The sequence below is a fragment of the Triticum urartu genome, chromosome 1A (genome assembly GCF_056163025.1).
Source record: "Triticum urartu cultivar PI428250 chromosome 1A, HENAU_Tu73, whole genome shotgun sequence".
NCBI lineage: Eukaryota > Viridiplantae > Streptophyta > Magnoliopsida > Poales > Poaceae > Triticum > Triticum urartu.
This window is the reverse complement of record NC_141873.1, coordinates 443448669-443474877: the sequence shown is the minus strand read 5'-3', so window position 1 is coordinate 443474877 and position 26209 is coordinate 443448669. Positions and strand designations below refer to the sequence as shown.

The window sequence follows — 26209 nt, the reverse complement described above, 5'->3', positions numbered from 1 at the left end:
AGGAGCATGCGTGTAGTACTTCGTTTCAATAACTAATAGATTTTTGCAATAAGTATGTGAGTTCTATATGACTAATGTTGAGTCCATGGATTATACGCACTCTCACCCTTCCACCGTTGCTAGCCTCTCTAGTATCGCGCAACTTTCACCGGTACCTTAAACCCACCATATACCTTCCTCAAAACAGCCACTATACCTACCTATCATGGCATTTCCATAGCCATTCCGAGATATATTGCCATGCAACTTACCACCGTTCCATTTATTATGACACGCTTTATCATTGTCATATTGCTCTGCATGATCATGTAGTTGACATCGTATTTGTGGCAAAGCCACCTTCATAATTCTTTCATACATGTCACTCATGAGTCATTGCATATCCCGGTACACCGCCGGAGGCATTCACATAGAATTTTTTTTCTAAGTATTGAGTTGTAATTCTTGAGTTGTAAGTAATAAAAGTGTGATGATCATCATTAGAGCATTGTCCCATGTGAGGAAAGGATGATGAAGACTATGATTCTCCCACAAGTCGGGATGAGACTCCGGACGAAAAGAAAAAAAAGAGGCCATAAAAAAAGAGAAAAAGCCCAAATAAAAAAATATAAAAAATGAAAAATGAGAGAAAAAGAGAGAAGGGACAATGTTACTATCATTTTTTCACACTTGTGCTTCAAAGTAGCACCAGGTTACGCTCCGGTTCGATGCGCCCCATCGCCCGGCCCTTGGCACTCCCTGCCCGGCCATGCTCCGGCCCGATCCGCCCCATCGCACGGCCTCTGCTCCTCCCCGCTCGGCCAGATCCCCCCATACCGCATTCATGCCCAGCCATGGCGGCGTGCGTTGATCCATGGCTGCGACGGGTGGGGTTTCCATGGCCACGCCGACCGGTGCGATGGCATCGCACCACTAGTGTCGAGGAAACCGTGGCACCCTTGGTGGCTGCGCTGCCGGTGGACCATAGTGACCGCCGGAGAACACTGAGGGCGAGTTCTCGAGCTCGAGCACGAGGTCATCCCGGGGTCATAGAGAGCCTCAAGGTATGGATAGACGTCGCCCTCTTTCTTCGCTCCCTGTTGTTTATTTAGAGGATCCCCTTCAGTCCTTCACCTGTTCATTGGTTGATGATTGGGTCCTATAGCTGGTACGTGGTATGCCATTGGTGGATTTGGCAGAACATAGTTAGTCGGTAGTTGATAAGAGAATTTCATATTGCAAAGTTGCCCACTATTAGTTAGAGTATATCACATGATTTACCTGCATTAACGTGATGCTATCAGCATGTTATCTATCTCAATACATGTAAATTTGAGCAGTCTGAATTTGTGCCCATGGTAATATAGTTAACTAAAATACTTTTGGAAATGTGCTCATGTCCTGGATCTTTGGTGATGAGACCACCTCAAGTTCTGGTATATATCCAACAAAAGTGCATACATATGAAAATGCATGAATACGAGTGAGCCAATCAACCATTTAAATTCTGGTCAAAATGTAGACATTTAAATGTATCAAGTAGGATATATTCATGCAGTCTATCTATTGGTTATTATAGAATGCATTACTGTTTGACAGTGTCTTCCAGTCTCTTTTTGCTAGCTATTTGTAATGCAAACTTGTATTGTTGGCTTTGCTGTTTATATTTCTGTACACATAGAACTGATAACTGTAGCTACTTACGACGTGTTGGTTCATAGTTGCTACACTTCTGTAGTGTCATTTATATGTTTACTGCTCATGTTCACTGTCATATATACTCCTACTGATCAGCATATATAGTTAGGTAAATAGATTCTAGTCTTGGTCCTCCTGGAAGCTTGTGCCATAGCATGCCCAACTGTTTGAAGTTTGTTCTTAGAGCTAGCTACCCGTAATCTTCAGGCATATTGTCCAGATGTTTAAGTTTAAAATAGTCCAGTCATCTAGCTATACAAGTTGTAAACTTTGTTGTTAGTGTTAGCTAGACAAGTGTAAGGATCATAAGAATTTCTATTTGGCCTTAAATAACAGGCTCACCATGGCATTTACCATTATACTGATATTTCCCGTAAAGTTTGCCATCATACTAATTTCCTATTTTATTTGTCTTCTCCATGGAGCAGCTGCATTAAAGTTGCAATTATTATTGTATAGGTGGAGGAGATAGCTGAAGTCGGGGGTGCTGTTGATGGTATAAAAGGCGTTAATAAAATAGAGTTTTCTGAAGAACAGAGGAGAAAATATAGAAAGGTCAGTGGAAACTACTTCTGCAGCACAACATAATTATCTAGCACTAAAAACCATCCAACCTACTTTGTGCTGATGTTCCTATCCTTCAATATCTCCTTTGTGCTTTTTGTAATTGCTTGTTTCAATTTCTTAGTTAATTTATTGCTTGGTACAACACCTAGTTCCTCCTAGTTCGATAGAGTTGTTTGTTTTGTTCCTGGTGGGTGCATAATATGTAAAATCTCAAATGGTATTTTATAGCCGCATGCCTACTTTGATAAAATTCTGACTGCAAACATTTACTCTGCATACTAATGACATCGTTGTGATGCTTTTAATCCTTGTATCTATGTACTATGCCTGATTGTTCTCTATTGCTCAGTACCTATTTATTTTTTAAGAGAGCGCCACTCAATACTATGTGGTCGTTCTCTAATTCAGTTGCAATACAAGTGACATGACTTCTTTAAAGCCGAGGGTTGCTAATATGTTGTACGTCATGTTATTTTTTCTATTGTAAATATTACTGAAATGCCTGGTGTATAGGTAAGAGAAGAAGGTGATGCAAATGCTATAAAACTTTTGCGACATTATATGAAAAAAAAGACACGAGGCTGCTGTAAGGTAACTGGTCATGTTACTATTTGGTGTGAGACCAGTCTTTTTCTTGCTCAGCTTTATTTGTTATGTTTCTATTGGGTGCTCTAATTTACATTCAACGCTGGGATTTTCTTCTCTCTTACCTGACATAGTATTACACAAGGAATACTCTCAGTACGTCTGTCACATATGTTTTCCTGTTATGAACTTATGATGGTGCGAAGTAGTTGTAATACAAAGTAAAACATGTCATTTGAGTTAAACTATAGGCAATATGAAACTTCCATGGTTTTACCCAATGATTACTAGTCTAATAGTCTCAATCTAATTGTCAACTAGCTTCTTCATGTAGACTAGCTCGCTGAGTCGAGCGATGGAGCGACTAGTCGTCGACTAGTCTAGACTAGTCTGGTGGCTCAATTTGCGAGGGATAAGTGAGCAGAGCTCAGCCCACAGGAAAAAAAAAACATTGCAACCCTAGCTTTCCAGGCTCGCTCCACAACGAGTCGCCTCACCTGGGGCTAGGCCGCCACCACTGCCCATTGCCCGCCACTGCCGCTGGCGGTGGCCAGGAGCATTACAATGCTCTCCCTTATTGGTTCCGCTCCTTCCCTGGATCCACGCCCCTTGCTGCTCAATTTTTATTGTATACTCCCTCTGTCCCAAAATATAAGAGCGTTTTTGACACTACACTAGTGTAAAAAACGCTCTTATATTATGGGACGGAGGGAGTAATATATAGTATGTACTATATTGCATACTAGGTATTAGTAGTTAATTACTATAAGTTGAGTACTACAGTACCATGTTAACTAGTCCAGCAGTAGTCTAGACTAGTCACGATTACTCTATGAGTCTCAACCTCGGCTCTCGACTCGTCGACTCCTTGACTCGTAATTCTTGGTTTTACCTCGAAGTCAAATCACCATTTTCTTTTACTTACACTTACTAATTGTTGTTGCCAATATACCTTTACTTACAACTAAGTGCTAAACTGCTTGTCATCACTAATTTCAGGACCATAATGTCACTTTGATGCTTCTTCCAAGCTTTTGACTCTGGTGGCACCCGACCCAGATGCTGAAGGGATGTTCGGCTTCTTTTCATGGCATCTAGAACTTCCTTACTCAATTTGTCACACATCTCAGGAAGCCAACCGCTTGGGCAGGGCTTGACACTTGAAGACCATGCATCTTCTGCAGTGCATGATAGATAACATGTTACAGTTCTTTTGTAGTAGTAGATACCTGACCAACAGTGCTAGTCGTGCCAAATTTCGCAATAGTTTATTTTTTGAATTCTGGCGCTAAATTGACCATGAGCCTGATGTATGTGTTTGTTGATAATATGATGTGTATGATGAATTTTGGCTGCAATTTATAAATTTTAATTATGGCACAGAATCTAATTATTTAAATTATGTTGGACATGAATTTCAATTTGAAATGTGTATTTGTATATGAAATATATGAATATATGTATCCCTATGGTATTATTTAAACATCTAGTAGGGAAAGAATTGTAGGGGAAGTAGTGGGGTGTCACAATTCATATGGACCCCATGGTCTTTCCCTAGGGTTTGTGCCCCTAGGTAAAGAGAGTTTCCCTAGAGCTTGCCACATGCACCCTAGGGAAAGAGTTCTTTCCTGACTATACTACACCTAGGGTTCTTTACCTAGGGCAAGCTCTAGGTAAAGTCTTCCCCTATGGTTTTTTGCATTTCACCTAGGGTATATGGCTCTAGGTAAAATGTGGATTTCTAGTAGTGCTTGTATATTCCAATGACGGGCTTTCTCAAAATGCCCTAGGTCTTCGTGAGCAAGCAAGTTGGATGCACATTGTCAGTGTCAAAACCGGCGGATCTCGAGTAGAGGGTCTCGAACTATGCGTCTAGGATCGATTGTAACAGGAGGCGGGGGACACGATGTTTACCCAGGTTCGGGCCCTCTCGATGGAGGTAATATCCTACTTCCTGCTTGATTGATCTTGATGATATGAGTATTACAAGAGTTGATCTACCACGAGATCGTAGAGGCTAAACCCTAGAAGCTAGCCTATGGTATGATTGTTGTATATATCTTCTATCGACTAGCCTGGCCTCGGTTTATATAATGCACCAGAGGCCTAGGATAACAAGAGTCCTAGCCAAATACGCCGGTGGGGAGGAGTCCTTGTCTTGATCGTCAACTCTTGTGGAATCTTCCTTGTATGTGGCAGCTGTCCGAACTGGCCCATGAGTATATGGCCATGGGGGTCCTCGGCCCAATCTAACAGATTGGGACATGACGTGGTGAGTACCCCCTAGTCTAGGACACCGTCAGTAGCCCCCTGAACTGGTCTTCAAGTTATGGACGCTCCTCGATTCTTCCGAACTGTTCTTCATCTTCGGTCGTTGGTCTTGAGAACTGGTTCAACAAATCTTCCCATCTTCTATCTTGAGGATTGCCGAGCTAAATCTGAAGATCTCACACATCGGGTATCCGAGGAGCCCTTTAAGTCTTCGGCCTTTATCAATGCCTTGTTACTTTTATGCCACACCTCGGGTTTGAAGTTGTCCCCGGGCGGCAGCGTCCTCTTGCGTCCGAGTTCCAACGCCGGACTGCATTCGAGGTATCTTTTGCAGCCGAGCACCAACGCCGGACCACTTTCCGAGCTCCAACGCCGGAATGTATCCGAGCTCCAACACCAGACTATGTCCAAACTCCAACGTCGAACTGTATCCGGGCTCCAACGCCGGACTATATCCGAGGTGTCATATCACCTTGGTTCAAAAAAGTTGAAGGAGTTTAGCCAAGCTTAATGTCAGAAATGCCCTCTATGGAGCCAGCCACTAGCGCCCGAGCTTTATGCCGGACTGCTTCCGAGGTGGTGCACCACCCCGACTGTGGGCCGATTTTTTGTCAATATTTTTTATTGGTGCAATTTATTCTCTGCCGAGATATATAGCCAGTAGCCCTCAAGGTGTGTATCGGTCTAAAACCCGAAATGCACCTGAAGGATGACGTAAGACCGCTGATCCCAGTAGCCACTGAGACTTAGGTTGATTTGCAAAATCGGCCTGAGGATCAAGTCCTAGCTCGGCAGAATACTTCGGGACACAAAAAGCGGCGTGCTCAGTCCTTGAGACTCAGGTTGGGTGCGGCTGACCAACCTGAGGATCAAAATCTCCTCGGAAACTATATTGCACTTAAAAGTTTCTGCATTGAACAGGCAATGCAGTAGCCCCCGAGGCACTGGTCGGGTGGCAACACCAGATCAGGGGATCGATGTGCCCCTTTAATATTTTTAAATAATAAGCCCGAAGCCCAGTAGCCCCCGAGCCTTAATGCGGGCACGGGTGGCCGAAATAAGGATCGATATCCATAGTAAAATCACAAATTATGTGTAATGATTCTATGTATCCAAGTACTTTACATCATTAATGCTCGGATCCGCATTGTACAAAACTTTGTTGACCGACCATCGGCTTCCACCTCCTCGGCTAGTAGCCGTGGAGTGTTTGTCCTACTTTATAAAGCCTTTATGAGGGAAAATATTTATGACAAACAAGGCAATCTGGCCATACGGTTTTATAAATAAAGGTACGCAGAGAGATATGTTATATTACTGTTTAACATAAGAAATGTCTTCCAAAGAAAATAGTCCCGCTATCGGTTCCTTTCTTTGGGTTGTTATGCTAAGCATGATCATGAAACCTCAGCTCTAATGTAAGAGCAAAATATTGAGGATTTAGTTTGGGAGGCCAGTTACTATCCCCCGGTAGTGTTCGGCGACAGTCGAGGTCAAGCTGTAAACACTTCGACCAATGTTATGAATGGCTGTCATTTAACATAGTCATCGGATCGCTGACCAGTTTACGCTTATTGTGGCAGTCAGTTTTCGGCTTTCTCCACTGAGGCGCTTAACCATGCTAGCTGGAAGCACAATCACAATGGTTCTCCCGTTGCGCACCTAGCCGAACAAAGCGGAACGTAGGAGGCAAACACAGGAGCCGGGTGACAATGTCCTGGACTAGGGGGTACTCACCACGTCGTCTCCCGATCTGTTAGATTGGGCTGAGGACCCCCATGGCCGTATACTCATGGGCCAGTTCGGACAACTGCTGTATACATGGAAGATTCCACAAGACTTGGTGATCAAGACAAGGACTCCTCCCCACCGGCTTATTCGGCTAGGACTCTTGTTATCCTAGGCCTCTGGTGCATTATATAAACCGAGGCCAGGCTAGTCGATATATCATATACAACAATCATACCATAGGCTAGCTTCTAGGGTTTTAGCCTCTACGATCGCGTGGTGGATCAACTATTGTAATACTCATATCATCAATATCAATCAAGCAGGACGTAGGGTATTACCTCCATCAAGAGGGCCCGAACCTGGGTAAACATCTTGTCTCCTGCCTCCTGTTACCATCGATCCTAGACGCACAACTCGGGACCCCTTACCCGAGATCTACCGGGTTTGACACCGACATTGGTGCTTTCATTGAGAGTTCTGCTGTGTGATCGGCAAAAGGATCGATGGCTCACCCGCAGGTCAATTGCGACGCCGGCATCTTCCTCGCCGGCTCGACTGGTCACCTTGGCTCGACCGAGGACCGTGCTCCATCTCCGATCGTCATGTTCGGACGGGGGCCTTCTTCAACATCAACTCCGATCTCTATCATGGTCATAGAGGAGTCATCCATGGAGCTCGAGGGCTCAACGTCAACATTGCCCTCGGGCGGCCGTGCTGTTTTTATGGACAGCGAACTTGAATTCGCCGTCACCGCCTCCTCGAGCGTCGGTTTGATGATTGCTTCGGTGGAATAGTGCGGAATTACGTCTACAACAGCCATGCAAAATTTCTTCGAGTTCCGATGGAGGAATCTCCAACAAACTACGATATACCGGAGCCCTGTCAAATCTGGACGAGTTTAGGGCGTGGTCTCCAGAGCCTAGCTCGGAGGTCCTTTGGAAGACCCAACCGTTCATCTACTGCGGAATTCCCATATCTACCACCCCTCCAAATTTCAGCTCGATCCGACGGTTCAAACTCCGGGAACCTTCCGATGAGTGGACCAATTTTTGGATCCGTTTTCTGCGCGAATACGGATCCGACCCGAATTCATGTTTCTTTATGAACATGATATTGGAAAACCTTTTTAGAGGAATTCTCTTCTAGGGTATTGTGCGTTGTTTTTAAACACGTGCCCGTAAATTTTTAAGCCTCCCCTGACGTCATCTTCATCATTATGCTGGTGTCAAACCAGTCCGGCAATATTGCTCCAAGGCTGCCGACCTGCGCTAGACACGTCGTCACTTTGTTGAGCCGAGCTTAATTTCTTCGGATCATCATCTCGGCAAGCCGAACAAGAGTCCGACATCGTGAAGGATAAATCATCACCAACATCGCCGCCCCACGGATTACACGGAGCGGGCATACCGGCATCGCCGCATGGTCACTTCATCAAGCCGGCATCGACCACGTCACGGCCTGCATCGGCAAGGCCGCACTATTGCTTCTTCAAGCTGGTGTCCATCACGCCGACCTACTTCGACTCATCGGCTGACATCGAGGCTTCGACATTTCGGCTGGACCAAGGGCTTCGTCATCTCCTCATCAACCTACTCCGGAGACTTCGGCATCACTAGCCGACCAGCTCTGTCACGTTAGCTGGACCGACGGCTTTGCCTCGGCGAGCCAACCTTTGCCAGCATCGCCATACCGTCGCTTTATCGCCCATCAGGCAATGGGTGTGCGGATCGAGTCCCAATTTTTGGAATCACCTTTCTTCGGATTGCTACAACAAATAAACCAGGTGCTATTAATCCTAGTAATTTTTGCTTGTTGGAGTTTATTTTTCCCAAGAAATTATTACTCTGGTTTGTTTCTGTACACAGGTCTATCGAATGATGTCCGCACTAACGACGATCGCGTGGTGGTTCGGTCAGTTTCCATACATAGTCCGGCGAACGCCGCATCCGGAACTCGGACCGACCTGTGAATTCAGGCTTTGCCACACCTTTACTGCATCACGCCGATGCCCTGCAATGACATTGACTTCGGCGCCAGGCCATATTTCTTTTATTACTCACTTTGCATAAATTATTTATTATGCAACATTTTTTTATTATCATTACTATTATCTCCGGTTTGCACTATTTTTTGTGCACATGATAATGATCCGGGTTGGGCAGTATCGTCAACTCGGCGTACTGACATACCACGTCACCTCGGCTGGACAGGGGGCTTCGTCAACACTTTATTACCCCATGTCGGGGACTTCGGCATCACTCTGCCGGCCTGCATTGACCGTGCTATGTCACCACTTCAGAGTGCCGAGCCCTTTGCTCCACCACCTTGGGACCGACTTGGGGGATGGAACCTTGTCCCGCATCAAGCTCGGACCGCGTCATCAAAACCGAATACATTAACCAGCTAAGTTGTCTTCATGCTCAAAGTTTTAAATTTTTAACTTGTGTTCGGTTCGACCAAGCATTATACTTTTTTGGAAAAAAAGTTGCTTATAAAAAATCTCCTTGTCAAAACTTTGTTTGTGACACACAAATTCAAATACCCCGTTTATTTGGGGGCTTCCTTTATGAAGCTTTTCCTCTTGCATATGATTATACTTGTACGGCTTCGTTCCTTATTCGTGTATTACGCCACAATATGCACCATATTGATTTAAGCGATTTGCAAGCTGGGTTGCCTGGCTCCTGTGCTTACCCCTACGTTCCCGATTGTTCGGCTAGGGAGTAAAGGGAGCACCTCTGCGATTGTCACGACCGGGTCCTCCGAGCTCTGACCTCAGACTGGGTGAAGCCGAAAGCTAGCGCTCTTATTGTTTTCAATCATGGTCGGCACACAACGGAACTCATGAGTACAAAAAATCTATTGCACAAGTCTCATAGTAATAAGCACCAAAGAAAGGTATCGGTGGGGGTACTATTTATTTCGAAGATGCTTCTTACACTTCGTCTGTAATATAGCATAAGTTCCCTGAGCGCGCTTTGTCTGTTACAGCATTATGGCCCTGTTGCCTGGTTATCGGAAACACTGTTGATATTATCAACAGGTGGAGTACATAACACTTTTCGGTCCTTGATCAAAGAGGGAGAAGCCGACAGTCGGTTAAGACGCGTTTAAAGTTCGGGTGAACAAAGATATGATATTAGTACTTCGGTACATACAATCATTATACATAAAATTCTTTTACCCAAGTCACTTGGGGGCTCTTAAATTTATATGAGCCGTTTTATAATAAGTGTTCTTCTTCTTAGTCGTTGCAAAGTTTTTTATTACTATTATTATTTATCACTCCTTTTTTCGACATGAGCGTGTGGTCACTAGCCGGGGAGCCTAATTTCTCTCTCAAAGCCGCTAGAGTTTAGTTTGCTAAACTGGCCTAATGAGAAGTACTCCGCCCTCGGGATAGGAGGTTGAAGCCGTAGGCTGACCCGCTTGAAGTCTTGAGATAGGATCTCACTATATATGCATTGGTTTCACTATATATGCAATGCCGGACACCTTTATACATTCGGCAAAAACATTCTCGGATCTCACTATATATGCATTGGTTTCGAATTGTGTCTTCGGTTAATAGTTGGGTTGCCCGGCTCCTGCGCTCGCCTCCTACGTTTCGCTTTGTTCGGCTAGGTGTGCAAAGGGAGAACCACTGCGATTGTGCTTCCATCTCACATTGTTAAGCACCTCAGTGGAGAAAGCCAAAAACTGAATGTCACAATAAGCGTAAACTGGTCAGCGATCTGATGACGGTGTTAAGTGACGGGCCATTCATAACAATGGCCGAAGTGTTTACGGCTTGACCTCGACTGTCGCCGAACACTACCGGGGGCTATTAACTGGCCTCCCAAACTAAATCCTCGATATTTTGCTCTTACATTAGAGCTGAGGTTGCATGATCATGCTTAGCATAACAACCCAAAGAAAGGAACCGATAGCGGGACTATTTTCTTTGAAAGACATTTCTTATGTTAAACAGTAATATAACATATCTCTCTACGTACCTTTGCTTATAAAACCGTATGGCCAGATTGCCTTGTTTGTTGTAAATCTTTGCCCTCATAAAGGCTTTATAAAGTAGGACAAACACTCCTCGGCTACTAGCCGAGGAGGTGGAAGCCAATGGTCGGTCAACAAAGTTTTGTACAATGCGGATCCGAGCATTAATGATGTAAAGTACTTGGATACATAGAGTCCTTACACATAATTTGTGATTTTACTATGGATATCGATCCTTAATTCGGCCACCCGTGCCCGCATTAAGACTCGGGGGCACTGGGCTTCGAGCTTATTATTTAAAAATATTAAAGGGGCACATCGATCCCCTGATCTGGTGTTGCCACCCGACCAGTGTCTCGGGGGCTACTGCATTGCCTGTCCAATGCAGAAAATTTTAAGTGCAATACAGTTTCCGAGGAGATTATGATCCTCAGGTTGGCCAGCCGCACCCAACCTGAGTCTCGAGGACTGAGCACGCCGCTTTTTGTGTCCCGAAGTATTCTGCCGAGCTAGGACTTGATCCTCAGGTCGATTTTGCAAATCAACGTGAGTCTCAGCGGCTACTGGGATCAGTGGTCTTACATCATCCTTCAAGTGCATCTCAGGTTTTAAACCGATACACACGTTGAGGGTTACTGGCTATATATCTCGGCAGAGAATAAATTGCACCAATAAAAAATATTGATAAAAAATTGGCCCACAGTCGGGGTGGTGCACCACCTCAGAAGCAGTCCGACATAAAGCTCGGGCGCTAGTGGCTGGCTCCATAGAGGGCATTTCCAGCATTAAGCTCGGCTAAACTCCTTCAACTTTTTTGGACCAAGATGGTCTATGACATCTTGGATATAGTCCGGCGTTGGAGCTTGGACACAGTCCGGCGTTGGAGCTCGGATACATTTCGGCGTTGGAGCTCGGAAGCAGTCCGGCATTGGTGCTCGACTGCAAAAGATACCTCGAATGCAGTCCGACGTTAGAGCTCGGACGCAAGAGGACACTGCCTCCCGGGAACAACTTCAAACCCGAGGTGTGGCATTAAAATAACAAGGCATTCATAAAGGCTGGAAACTTAAAGGGGCTCCTCGGATACCCGACGTGTAAACTCGTCGAATGCATTTCGGCGATCCTCAAGATCGAAGATGGGAAGATTTGTTGAACCAGTTTCCAAGACCGACAACCGAAGATGAAGAATAGTTTGGAAGAATCGAGGAGCGTCTCTAACTTGAAGACCGGTTCAGGGGGCTACTGACGGTGTCCTGGACTAGGGGGTACTCACCATGTCCTCTCCCGATCTGTTAGATTGGGCCAAGGACCCCCATGGCCGTATACTCATGGGCCAGTTCGGACAACTGCCGCATACATGGAAGATTCCACAAGACTTGGTGATCAAGACAAGGACTCCTCCCCACCGGCTTATTCGGCTAGGACTCTTGTTATCCTAGGCCTCTGGTGCATTATATAAACCGAGGCCAGGCTAGTCGATAGATCATATACAACAATCATACCATAGGCTAGCTTCTAGGGTTTTAGCCTCTACAATCTCATGGTAGATCAACTATTGTAATACTCATATCATCAATATCAATCAAGCAGGACGTAGGGTATTACCTCCATCAAGAGGGCCCGAACCTGGGTAAACATCGTGTCTCCTGCCTGCTGTTACCATCGATCCTAGACGCACAGCTCGGGACCCCCTACCCGAGATCTGCCGATTTTGACACCGACACCGAGCAACCCAACTATTGACCGAAGACGCAATTCGAAACCGATGCATATACAACAATGTCCGAGAATGTTTTTGCCGAATCCCTAAAGGTGTCCGGCACCGCACTACGAGATTAATGCTGGAAACACACAAATAACTTAAAAGTGCCATAGGCTTGGAAAACCAAAAAACGTTAGTGGAAAACTGACGTCCGAACTACAACAAGTGTTCGGTGCCAAATCGAAAATTGGTCTTAGAAAAAAAGGTGCTTCTGCCGTGCTTTATCATAACACATCTTATCTCAAGACCTCAAGCGGGTCAGCCTACGGCTTCAACCTCCTATCCCGAAGGCGGAGTACTTCTCGTTAGGCCAGCTTAGCAAACTGAACTCTAGCGGCGTTGAGAGAGAAATTAGGCTCCCCGGCTAGTGACCACACACTCGTGTCGAAAAAAGGAGTGATAAATAATAATAATAAAAACTTTGCAATGACTAAGAAGAAGAACACTTATTATAAAACGGCTCATATAAATTTAAGAGCCCCAAGTGACTTGGGTAAAAGAATTTTATGTATAATGAATGTATGTACCAAAGTACTTATATCATATTTGTGTTCACCCGAACTTTATACGCGTCTTAACCGACCGTCGGCTTCTCCCTCTTCGGTCAAGGGCCGAAGAGTGCTATGTACTCCACCTGTCGAGAATATCGACGGTGTTTCCGATAACCAGGCAATCATGCCATAAGGCTGTAATAGACAAAGTGCGCTCAGGGAACTTATGCTATATTACTGACGAAGTGTAAGAAGCATCTTCGAAGAAAATAGTACCCCCACCGATACCTTTCTTCAGTGCTCATTGTTACTATGAGACTTGTGCAATAGATTTTTTGTACTCATGAGTTCCGTTGTGTGCCGAACATAATTGAAAACAATAAGAGCACTAGCTTTTGGCTTCACCTAGTCTGAGGTCCGGCTTGGATGACCCGATCGTGACAATCGCAGAGGTGCTCCATTTACTCCCTAGCCGAACGATCAGGAACGTAGGGATAAACACAGGAACTAGGCAACCCAGCTTGCAAATCGCTTAAGTCAATATGGTGCATATTGTGGCATAATACACGAACAAGGAACGAAGCCGTACAAGTATAATCATATTCAAGAGGAAAGGCTTCATGAAGGAAGCCCCCAAGTGAACTGGGTATTTGAGTTTGTGTGTCACAAACAAAGTTTTGACAAGGAGATTTTTGACAAGCAACTTTTTTCCAAAAAAGTATAATGCTTGGTCGAACCGAACACAAGTTAAAAAATTTAAAACTTCAAGCATGAAGGCAACTTAGTTGGGTAATGTGTTCGGTATTGATGACGCGGTCCGAGCTTGATGCAGGACAAGGTTCCATCCCCCAAGCCGGTCCCGAGGTGGCGGAGCAAAGAGCTCGACACTCCGAAGTGGTGACATAGTACGGTCAATGCAGGCCGGCAGAGTGATGCCGAAGTCCCCGGCATGGGGTAATGAAGTGCTCACGAAGCCCCCCATCCAGCCGAGGTGACGTGGTATGTCAGTACGCCGAGTTGACGATACTGCCCAACCCGGATCATTTTCGTGTGCACAAAAAATAGTGCAAACCGGAGATAATAATAATAATAATGATAAAAAATGTTGCATAATAAATAATTTATGCAAAGTGAGTAATGAAATAAATATGGCCTGGCGCCGAAGTCAATGTCGATGCAGGGCGTCGGCGTGATGCGGTAAAGGTGTGACAAAGCCTGAATTCACAGGTCGGTCCGAGTTCCGGATGCGGTGTTCGCCGGACTATGTACGGAAACTGACCGAACCACCATGCGATCGTCATTAGTGCGGCCATCATTCGATGGACCTGTGTACAGATGATGGAACAAACCAGAGTAATAATTTCTTGGGAAAAATAAACCCCAACAAGCAAAAATTACTTGGATTAATAGCACCTGTTTTATTTGTTGTAGCAGTCCGAAGAAAGGTGACTGTCACACCCTAGCCAGCTCAAGCATTAGAGTGTGCATCATGTTTAAATTTCCCTTAAATTTGAAATGGGGATGTCAGAACCCCCAACACCCCCCTGGAACAACTAGGTTTACTAAAAAAACTTTTCAATGAACCTAAAATGCCCTTCTAAAAAGCCCACCTTTTTTGTTTTGGGTTAAAACCCCTGACAAAAATGGTGCACATTTTTCTAGGACATCTAAGGTCATTGGATTAATCCTTATGGTATTTGCATTTGGGCATTTAAATGCTATAAAATATTTTAAATGCTCAAATAATCATAAACTAAAATGTTTGCTGTTGGATATATTCTAAGCAGTAGCCATGATTAATTTTATGATTTATGGAAATGCCCTGGCATTTTTAATAAAGCCCTGAAGCTACAGAAATAATAGAATAAATAAGAAAAACAGAAAAGGAGAGAGAGAAGTAACTTACCTGGTGCAGCCCATCGAGCCCACCGGCTCGGCCCAGTCCACTGGCACTTGCCAGTCCTCCTCCTCCTCCCGCCAGGAGGACAAGGAGCGCGTGGCCGGCGCTCACGGCCACACGCCGGCCACCTCCTGCTTCCGCCGACGCCCTGGAGGCGTCTACGAGTGCCACGCCGACCCCCACGTCTCCCTCTCTTTCTTCCCACTCTCCCCGTGGCCTCTCCCCCTCTCTGGCTCTCTCCCCATCTCCCTGCCGAGCGCAGCCGTCACCGCCGACAAGCTCCACCGCAGCCACCGCCGTCCATTCGTTGCCCCGTCATGCCAGGAAGCTCCGCCGTCGTCGACTACATCAAGTAGGCCGAGCCCCGAGCGCTCGCTCGCCCCGGAGACGCTGCACCGAGCTCGTCCCCAACTCCGGCCACCGGAGATCCCCTTCGCCGTCCCCGCCGCATCAGCTCATCCCCGACCTCTCCGACCGCCTCGACGAGACCCCCGTGAGCTCAGCCACCTCCCCACCCTCTCTGTTCTCTCTCTCTCGAGCCCCGTAGTGACCGCACGTAGCTCACCCGCACGCACCGCCGCGGAGCTCGTCGCCGACGAGGCTCCGGCCACCCAATGGCCGCGCCACCCTGTCCACTAGTCCTACCGCACCTCCAGGAGCTCAACGCACCAATCCACGCGCCTCCCCGTGCCCCCTAGCGACTAGCTCGACCTCACCCGAGCTCCGGTCGCCGCCAAACTCGTCGCCGGCGACGTTTCCGGCCACCCCAGCTCCACCCACTGCCACCACTCGACGTTGCTTCCTCCCCGCATCACGTAGATTGAGCTATGTATGCGATTCCTACCTTGCTATGCCTGCTATGCTTAGAGTTGTGTCAGGTCTGGTTCATCTGGGTGATGGGCTAGAGTGAAATGATTATGTCGGTAATGTGAGGGATGTGTTGAACATGTTTTGGTAAAGGTATCGATGAGAGGCCATGTAGGAGTACATGGTGGGTTGTTTCATTGAGGCCGTCCATAAGAACTGAGATCTGTATGTGTGATTTAAGATGCAGTTACTACCATACATTGGGCTCGAAACCAATGGACCCTCTCGGCTTCTTAATCACCCTAGTACTCTGTCTAGGAGTTGCAAATAGTTTCTGGTGTTTGTAGGTTATGTGTTGGCGGCCGTGCGTAGCGCTGACCCTAGGGGTGGGCTATGTTGCGGTAGATACACCGTGGCACGGTGTACCGAGTCACCCGTTTGGTGTCTCGGGAACCCTGTTCACATCGTTCGGGGCCGTATGTGGAAACCTCGGCCGGACTCCCTGCGGATGGAACCTGGATAGGCGATGCACCTGGACTAGAGACTTGAGTGTCTGGGTAGGCCGTGGCCGACACCCTCGTTGGGCTTCCGCTTGAAGGTTGCCGAGTACATGTCGTGTAAACGGCGGTAAGTGGTGAAAGCGTGTATGAAGAAGTACACCCCTGCAGGGTATAAACTATTCGAATAGCCGCGTCCGCGGTAAAGGACTACCTGGTTGCCTATACAGTTCATAGACAAGTTAATGGATACTACTAAAAGACTCAAGATAAGTGTGAGTACCGAGGATGGCCCTCTCGTAGGATAACGAGGGAGGATCCCCGGTGGAGTATTGTGTTGGTGAGTAGTTGACTCGTGTGCGAAAACTATTTTACTAGTGGAGTTCCGTAGGATAGCTTAGCCAAGAGTCAAAGCTGGCTTGCTGCAATAACCCCACCACCTTCTTGAGAATGAGCATGTATAGTACGATCTGATATAAGACTTGCTGAGTACCTTTGTACTCATGTTTGCTTAATTACTGTTTCCAGACGACAACACCACCCCCTCCGATGGGTTCTACGTAGACCTTGATGTCGACGAGTGACTAGCCAGCCAGGTGGTGATCTTGGCCATGGAGGGGCCTATGTAGATAGACAGGCTTCGAGAAGCCTTCTTTCTTTCTAGTGTCTGTACTCAGACTAGTTGCTTCCGCTTGTGCTTGTATGACTTGAGTGTCGGGTCATGTGACCCCTACCTGTATGAACTTGTTATGTATGGCTCTATGGAGCCTTTAAATAAAGTACTTGAGTTGTAGAGTTTTGTTGTGATGCCATGTTGTATGTACTCATATCGGGCATATTGTGTGTATGATTGAAATGCTTGGTATGAGTGGGATCCGACAATCTAGTTGTTTGTCCTTGGCAGCCTTTCTTATGGGGAAATGTAGTCTAGTGTTCCTCGAGCCATAGTAGTCCGCTACAGCCCGGTTCACCGGAGTCCTGCTAGCCCAGCACTACTGCTCAGGACACTTGACTGGCCGGCATGTGTTTCACTTCGTTCCTATGTCTGTCCCTTCGGGGAAATGTCACGCGGTGACATCCGGAGTCCTGCCTAGCCTGCTACAGCCCGGGTTCCCCGGAGTCTTGTTAGCCCAGTGCTACAGCCCGGATTCACTCGCTGATGACCGACATGCTCGATGTGATTCATGTATGCCTGTCTCCATAGGTCTGTGCCGCTTTGGGTTCACGACTAGCCATGTCGGCCCGGGTTCTCTGTCATATGGATGCTAGCGACACTATCATATACGTGAGCTAAAAGGCACAAACGGTCCCGGGCCATAGTAAGGCGACACCCGTGGGATACCGTGCGTGAGGCCGCAATGTGATATGAGGTGTTACCGGCTAGATCGATGTGACTTGGAATCGGGGTCCTGACAGCGACTCCCAAAATTGGGACTCGATCCGCACACCCATTGCCTTTTGGGCGATGAAGCGACGGCATGGCGATGCTGGTGAAGGTTGGCTTGCGGAAGCTGGTCTACTAGTGACGTTGAATTCTCCGGAGTAGGTTGATGAAGAGATGGCGAAGCCCCCGGTCCAGCCGAGATGTTGAAGCCTCAATGTCAGCTGATGAGTCAAAGTAGGTCGGCGTGATGGACATCGGCTTGAAGAAGCAACAGTGCGGCCCTGCCGATGCCGGTCGTGACGTGGTCAATGCCGGCTTGATGAAGTGACCGTGCGGCGATGCCGGTGTGCCTGCTCCGTGTAATCCGTGGGGCGGCGATGTTGGTGATGATTTATCCTACGCGATGCTGAACTCCTGTTCGGCTCGCCGAGATGATGATCCGAATAAGTTGAGCTCGGCTCAACAAATTGACGACGTGTCTAGCATAGGTCGGCAGCCGCGGAGCAATATTGCCGGACTGGTTTGACACCAGCATGATGGTGAAGATCATGTTCAAAATATTTTAAAGTTAGTGGGATGTGTTCGGGAACAAAACACAATACCCCATACAAAACTTCCTTCAAAAATGATGTCCGAAATCCCGTTCATAAAAAAGACGAACTCGGGTCGGATTCGTTTTCGCGCATAAAACAAATCCGAAAAGTGATGCACTAATCGGAAGGTTCCTGAAGTTTGGACAGACGGATCGAGCTGAAATTTTGAGGGGTGGTAGATATAGGAATTCCGCAGCCGATCAATGGTTGGATCTTCCAAATGACGTCTGAGCTAGAAGATGGACACCACGGCCTAAACTCGTCCAGATTCTCGTCCAGATTTGACACGCCTCCAGTATATCGCGGATTGCCAGAGATTCCTCCATCGGAACTCGACGAATTTTTCCAGCGTTGTTGTAGACCCAATTCCGCACAATTCCATCGAAGCAATCCTTAAAACGACACTTGAGGAGGCGGTGGCGGCGGATACGAGTTCGCTGTCCAGAAAAACAGCACGGTCGCCCGAAGGCAATGTTGACGTTGAGCCCCCGGGCTCCCTAGATGATTCCTCCATGATCTTGATAGAGATTGGAGTTGATGTTGATGAAGGTCCTCATCCGAACATGACGATCGGAGGTAGGGCACAGTTCTCGGTCCAGACAAGGTGACCGGCCGAGCCGACGACGAAGAAGCCGGCGTCGTAGTTGACCTGCGGGCGAGCCATTGATCTTTTTGCCGATCACACAGCGGAACTCTCAATGAAAGCACCAATGTCGGTGTCAAAACCGATGGATCTCGGGTAGGGGGTCCTGAACTGTGCATCTAGGATCGATGGTAACAGAAGGCGGGGATCACGATGTTTACCCAGGTTCGGGCCCTCTCAATGAAGGTAATACCCTGCTTCCTGCTTAATTGATCTTGATGATATGAGTATTACAAGAGTTGATCTACCACGGGATCATAGAGGCTAAATCCTAGAAGCTATCCTATGGTATGATTGTTGTATATATCTTCTATCGACTAGCCTGGCCTCCGTTTATATAATGCACCAGAGGCCTAGGATAACAAGAGTCCTAGCCGAATACGCCGGTGGGGAGGAGTCCTTGTCTTGATCGTCAAGTCTTGTGGAATCTTCCTTTTATGCGGCAGTTGTCTGAACTGGCCCATGAGTATACGGCCATGGGGGTCCTCAGCCCAATCTAACAGATCGGGACATGACGTGGTGAGTACCCCCTAGTCTAGGACACCGTCACGCACCCACTTAATTTCTTTTGTCGAGCTTTCATACACTTATAGCTCTAGTGCATCCATTGCATGGCAATCTGTAGGATCGAAAGTATGTCTAGAGGGGGGGGGTGATTAGACTACTTGACCAAATAAAAACTTAACCTTTTCCCAATTTTAGTTCTTGGCAGATTTGAGCTAATTTAGGACAAATCAAGCAATCATCACATGATTCAAGCAAGCATGCAAAGAGTATATTGGCAGCGGAAAGTAAAGCATGCAACTTGCAAGAATGTAAAGGGAAGGGTTTGGAGAATTCAAACGCTATTGGAGACACGGATGTTTTTCCCATGGTTCGGATAGGTGGTGCTATCCTACATCCACGTTGATGGAGACTTCAACCCACGAAGGGTAACGGTTGCGCGAGTTCACACAGGGCTCCACCCAAGGGTAACGGTTGCACGAGTCCACACAGGGCTCCACCCATGAAGGGTCCACGAAGAAGCAACCACCCACAAAGGGTCCACGAAGAAGCAACCTTGTCTATTCCACCATGGCCATCGCCCACACAGGACTTGCCTCACTAGTGGTAGATCTTCACGAAGTAGGCGATCTCCTTGCCCTTACAAACTCCTTGGTTCAACTCCACAATCTTGTCGGAGGCTCCCAAGTGACACCTAGCCAATCTAGGAGACACCACTCTCCAAGAAGTAACAAATGGTGTGTAGGTAATGAACTCCTTGCTCTTGTGCTTCAAATGATAGTCTCCCCAACACTCAACTCTCTCTCATAGGATTTGGATTTGGTTGAAAGAAGATTTGAGTGGAAAGCAACTTGGGAAGGCTAGAGATCAAGATTCATATGGTAGGAATGGAATGTCTTGGTCTCAAGACATGAGTAGGTGGTTCTCTCTCAGAACATATGAGTTGGAATGGTGTGTGTGTTCTGATGGCTCTCTCCTCGAATGAGAAGAAGGTGGAGGGGTATATATAGCCTCCACACAAAATCCAACCGTTACACAGTTTTCCAATCTCGGTGGGACCGAATCAATAAGCTCGGTCAGACCGAAAATGTAAACCTACTGACCGTTAGTGATTTTCGGTGGGACTGACATGCAACTCGGTAGGACCGATATGGTTAGGGTTTGGGCATAACGTAATCTCGGTGAGACCGATTACACAAACTCGGTGAGACCGAATTTGGTAATTAGCTAACCAGAGAGTTGGTCAGGCAAACTCAGTGGGACCGATTTGCTCTTTCGGTGAGACCGAGTGGAACTCGGTGAGACTGAAAAGTTACAAAGGGGAAACACTGAGTTCACATTGCAATCTCGGTGGGACCGATTCGCTCTTTCAGTGAGACCGAAAAGTTACGAAAGGGAAACAGAGAGTTTGCAACCCCATCTCGGTGAGACCGAGATCCCTATCGGTAGGACCGAATTGCTAGGGTTTGGCAGTGGCTAATGACAAGTGAAACTCGATGGTGCCGGATAGGAAGAATCGGTAGGACCGAGTTTGGCTTAGGGTTTAGGTCATATGTGGATATGGGAAAGTAGTTGAGGGTTTTGGAGCATATCACTAAGCACATGAAGCAAGAGGCTCATTAAGCAACACCTCATGCCTCCTTGATAGTATTGGCTTTTCCTAAAGACTCAATGTGATCTTGGATGACTAAAATATAAAATGAAGAGTCTTGAGCTTTTGAGCTTGAGCCAATCCTTTGTCCTTAGCATTTTGAGGGTTCCACTTTCACATCCATGCCATGCCAATCATTGAGCTTTCCTGAAATAGTCATCTTGGAATAGCATTAGCTCAATGAGCTATATGTTGTTATGAATTACCAAAACCACCTAGGGATAGTTGCACTTTCAATCTCCCCCTTTTTGGTAATTGATGACAACATATAGATCAAAGCTTCGACAAATGATAATAAGCAAGAAATATATCATTGCTTTGAGAAGTATGTGATAAGTAAGAGCTCCCCCTAAATTTGTGCATATTTAAAATTTGCTTTGGACTGCAAATGCACAAAGAGTTAGAGTCATGGGTTACTCTTCCATGTCACATACATCTTGGTGGAGCGCTCAAAATGATAAGAATGAAATACATGCACTCATCACCAAGAAAAGTGAATGATCACACAAGATAGATAGGATAATAATATTAAGCAAGCATTAAGTGTAGCTTATGATCAAACACATGATCATCAATGTCTCACAAATAATGACGTAGTATCTCAGGCACTCAAAAGCAAACAAGTTCGAAAAACCACCAAATAAAGCAAGAGAGAAAAGCAACACTCTCTCTCTCGAAGCCTATGATCTATACATCTTCTCCCCCTTTGGCAACAAGTTATCAAAAAGTTCTTAGAAAATGCATAGCACTAGATCGACGCTCAGGCTTGATCTTCAGGTGGTGGTGGAGTCCGGATCACTCCAAGGACGAAGGCTTCGGTAGATGCTGAAGTAGTCGCTGGAGTTGGAGCTGAAGTAGATGCTGGAGCTGGTGGAACTGAGGCTGTGGCTGGTGCTGAGGTGGTGGCTCTTGTGTCAGCAACTAGCACGGCAGATGACCTCGGGCCTCGTGGCACTCTGGCAAAGGCATGAGTGGTAGTCCTGCCTCTCCTCTCCTGCATGTCCTCCTGGAGCTGCTCCACTGCAGACTGAACTTCCGTTACCTTGACATTCAAGTCATAAAACTTCTGTTCCATGATTCTCTCTAGGCTCTGCTGATTCTGAGTGAGGGTGGCCAGACTTTGCTCAATCCTCAGCGTGGATGCAATCAAGTAACCAAGCTGCTCTTGTTTAGTCTTCAAGAAATACTCAGATGCCTCCTCTTGAGTAGGCATCTTGGCAGCTTTCTCCTTCCTCGCCTTCTCCTTCTTCGCGTATGCTTGGGCAGATGATGGCTCGTTCTCAGTCATGACAACTTGATTGTCCTCGAAATCTGGACGGATGGGCAGGTGTTCCTTGTCCAATAGATATATACCCGTGCCCATCTTGGAGTTGATGAGCTCCTGAATTTGAGGGGCATATCCGCAGCTCCTCTTCTGATCTGCTGCAGTCCTCTTGATTGTTTCCACTATGAGGCTCATCACCTTGAACTTCTGAGGCACATCAAACACATGTAGCAAGTTGATAGCATGGCCTCTGATCATCTTTTGATCTCCAGACTTGGGCAGTAAGGTGTGCCTTAGTATCCAATTGATCGTAGGCAGTCCTGACAGAAGGTAATGCATAGACCCAAATTTGAAGGTGTTAAGAGCTTCATTGGGAATTTCCTTGTACATATTGGACATGGAGTTATGGTCCATCTTCTTCTTGGCATAGATATACAAGTCATCATCTTGCTCCTCTGGGGCATTAATGATCTGTGCCCACTCAGCAACTGTGGATTGGTACCTTGTACTCTCAGACATCCATTGGATCCTCCCATCTGGATAAAAGTGTGCCGTGGAGTAGAATTGCATGATCAGTTCCTCGTTCCACTTTGTGAGCTTCTGCCCAACAAAGTCAGCTACTCCACAAGCATTAAAGCTGTCATATACTCCTGGGTAGTGTTCCTCCTTCTCCTTGATGTAGGTCCAGTCAACCCATCTCATGTCACAGACAATCGGCTTCTTATCTAGCAAAACAGTCTCATAGAAGTCCTGCTGCTCCTTGGTGTGAAACCTGTAGTCCACTGCTGTCCTTCTCCTTGAAGCATATGGGTCTGCTTCTCTCCACTTCCTCAGCCCTGAATCTCTCCTGAGCTTCATATCCTCAGCCACAGGATGAGCATCGTTGTGGTCTGGGATCTTGGGCTTTAGCTTTCTCAGGACATTCTCTTCCTCTTCTTCAGCAACAGTCTCAGGCACTGGGGCCTTGTTCTTCTCAGCTGCAGGAATGCTCCTTGTATTTCTCTTAGGCTTTGGCTTTGGAGCTGACTTGGCCTTGGAAGCAGCTCCCCCTGATTTTATGGCATCTCCCATTAGCTTGGGTGCCTTGGGCGCTGGTGCAGCTACCTCTTCTTCCTCTTCTTCTTCTTCCATGATGGAATCTTTGCCAAGCACTCTAGCCACAGTCTTCTTCACCCTTTCCTTTCTTTTCTTGCCCTCAGCTGCAACTGGCTCTTGGGGAGTGGGCTTCTCAGTTGAGGCTCTTGCCTTTGACATGGGCTGCCTGCCTGCTGGCCTTTTGATTTTCAGACCTGGCTTAGTGCCTTGAGCTGGCTCAACTCTCTTGGAAGTGGCCTCTTCCTCTGCCACATAGTCCTCATCTTCGGAATCTGAAGTCCTCTTCTTCCTTTGTCTCGTGGCAGCCTTTGGCAAATTGCTAGGAGTGCTCCTGCTGCCTTCATCAGATGAACTGGAGGGACTAGTGCCCTCACTCATCACCACTTGCTGCTCTGACATATTTTGGCTATCACTTTGATCAGACATGCTGCAAACTGACTGCTGACCCTGTGAATAGATTATAGATGAGATAGAAAAGATGAGCATCACAAAATGCAGAGATTTTGCAAAAAAAATGATCCAAAAGCTTAGTTTTAGTTTCCCACTGAAATCATCTCGGATCTACCGATTTTCAAACTCGGTGATACCGAAGCAGTTTTGGAACCTAAACTAGTGAACTCGGTAGGACCAAGTCACAGTTCGGTGGCACCGAGACTGCTAGGGTTTCACTGAGTTCAAAAATCGGTCACACCGATAAGTAATTCTCGGTCAGACCGAGTCTCACTTGTGCAATGGCAAGAGCCAAATCGGTGGGACCGAGTTTTTCAACTCGGTGGGTCCGAGATGGTTTTGGCGGAAACCTAACCCTAAAATTTTCGAATCAAACCTAATCTACGGGCGTTTTGACTGGATAGGAGTGTTTCAATCGTGGCTAGAATCAATATGATCACAATGTGCTAGGAATCAGATTGAGGAATAGCACAAAGATCAAGTCCATACCCTAGTTCGGCGGGGACTTGCTACGGCGGCAACGGCGGGGCAGAATTCCCGTTGACGGCGACGGAGACCAGCGACTGGAGGCTGCTGGCGGCGAGAAGACGATCCGGAGACCACGAGGGCAGAGCAGGCTATCGCGCGGGCGAAGGGCTTCGGAGAAATTTCCAAAATTTTGCCCGTGACTATATATAGCCCGACCCTGTCGGTGTGACCGAGTGAAACAACTCGGTGGCACCGAGATTCAGAACTGCAAGCAGTTACTGAAACTCGGTGTGACTGAAAGGTTCAAATCGGTTGCACCGAGATCGAAAACTTAGATCAACTTAATGATCTCGGTAGGAGCGAAGGTGGAGTATCGGTCAGACCGAGAATCATAAAGAGGTTTTGGAAGTTTAAGTCTATGACGAATCGGGAACTCTGAGCTCTCCTCACACAGAGTGGTTCGAATCTGACTTGATCAAATTTTGTGATGCAGCATGAATAGAGTTTGAGACGAGAAAAGCATAGATAGCTAGAGGGGGTTCTTAGGCATTATTTTCCATCCACTTGGCAAAAGACGATAAAACCAAACAATCAAAACATCAAGTGGATGTCCTCAAATGAGTAAAATATGCAACCAGCATGCTCACACAATAAGATGGCAAATGAAATATGTGGCAAGGCATGCACAACCAATTCTAGCATCTATCAAGCAATTTGCGATGACTAGGTCATCTATATATGAGTATATTGACTTAGGAGTCAAATGAGAACACTTGATCATAGGTCATACTCATCGTTTAAGCTCAAGTGGGGTTACCACTTTTACATAAAGCATTGTTTTGTTCACATCTTTAGAGTTGCTTTAGCTCAAGTCTTAGAGTAAAGCTCCCCCTAGATGTGATATCCCCCCTAAGAGGGATGAACTAACCTTGGGTTTTGTCGATGATGACTTCATGTAGATGTTGAAGATGTGGATGCTCAATGTTGATGTAGATCACTTGGAGCTATCCATTTGAGTGAATTGCACTTTCAATACCTACATGGGTTAGTCCCACAAGGAACAAGCAAGGATATCCATAGACATAGAGTGATGCACACAAAAGATGATGTCCATGAAAACTTTTAGGTTACCTTGTCCCTTGTCTTACCAACAAGAGGGTTTGTGACTCCTTGAACTAGTGCAAGATGTGGAAGTTGATTGCACTTGTTCTTGCCAAAATGATAAGAGTGAAGTATGTTGGCGGAGTCACCCTCAAGAACTCTCTAGTTCTTCTTCTTTTGGATCCACATCATCTTGATGGGAATCCTTGGAGTTGTAGTCGTACTTGATGAAGTGGAACTTGAAGTAGTCTTGGGAATCCACTTGACTAAGGTCTTTGGAGCTTCTTTAAATGCATCAATTTCCTCTTGAAGCTTGTCCTTGCCTTTTTGCTCGTAGTCTTGTGGTGGAAGATCATCTTGAGCTTGTGTCCCCTTGAAAGAAGCATACTTCTCTTGTTGAGGGACAAACTTTGTCTTGGGGTATTAATCTTCTTCCCACTCAACTCCATTGGCATTGAACTTTCATTCAAAACCAACACCTTGATTCTTCCGGTGCATTCCTTGCTTGCGCACAATTTCCTCGAATTGCTTACTCCTGGCAAGGCTTTTGTACACTCCTTTCTCTATAATTCCCTTCAATAAGCTATTTTCTTGCTCAAGTGTAACTTGGCTAAGAGAATCATTAGTGGAATCAAGAGAACTACTAGAAGCAACAATATTGGATTTAACATGATCATTGTTACTGCCAGAGGAAGAATCTTTCTTGTTACTAGACTTGACTTGAGGCATGTAAGTAGATAAGAGTAAACGCTTGGCAATGTAAGAAGAACTTTTCTTG

General features: G+C 46.4%; 1 protein-coding gene across 1 annotated transcript; it reads left to right on the top strand.

Annotated features, from left to right (window-relative positions):
- Positions 1–691: 691 nt before the first annotated feature.
- Positions 692–4257, top strand: LOC125516922 (uncharacterized). The gene is made up of 4 exons (XM_048682184.2): positions 692–1043; positions 2137–2232; positions 2758–2835; positions 3829–4257. The coding sequence occupies exons 1-4, from the start codon at positions 708–710 to the stop codon at positions 3865–3867; spliced, it is 549 nt and encodes a 182-aa protein (XP_048538141.2). The 5' UTR covers positions 692–707; the 3' UTR covers positions 3868–4257.
- The last annotated feature ends 21952 nt before the right edge of the window (positions 4258–26209 follow it).

Coding starts and splice junctions, on each gene's coding strand:
- LOC125516922 (XM_048682184.2), top strand. CDS start 708: ATGCGCCCCATCGCCCGGCCCTTGGCACTCCCTGCCCGGCCATGCTCC. Junction 2,233..2,757: donor AGAGGAGAAAATATAGAAAG/GTCAGTGGAAAC, acceptor CCTGGTGTATAG/GTAAGAGAAGAAGGTGATGC. Junction 2,836..3,828: donor AGACACGAGGCTGCTGTAAG/GTAACTGGTCAT, acceptor CACTAATTTCAG/GACCATAATGTCACTTTGAT.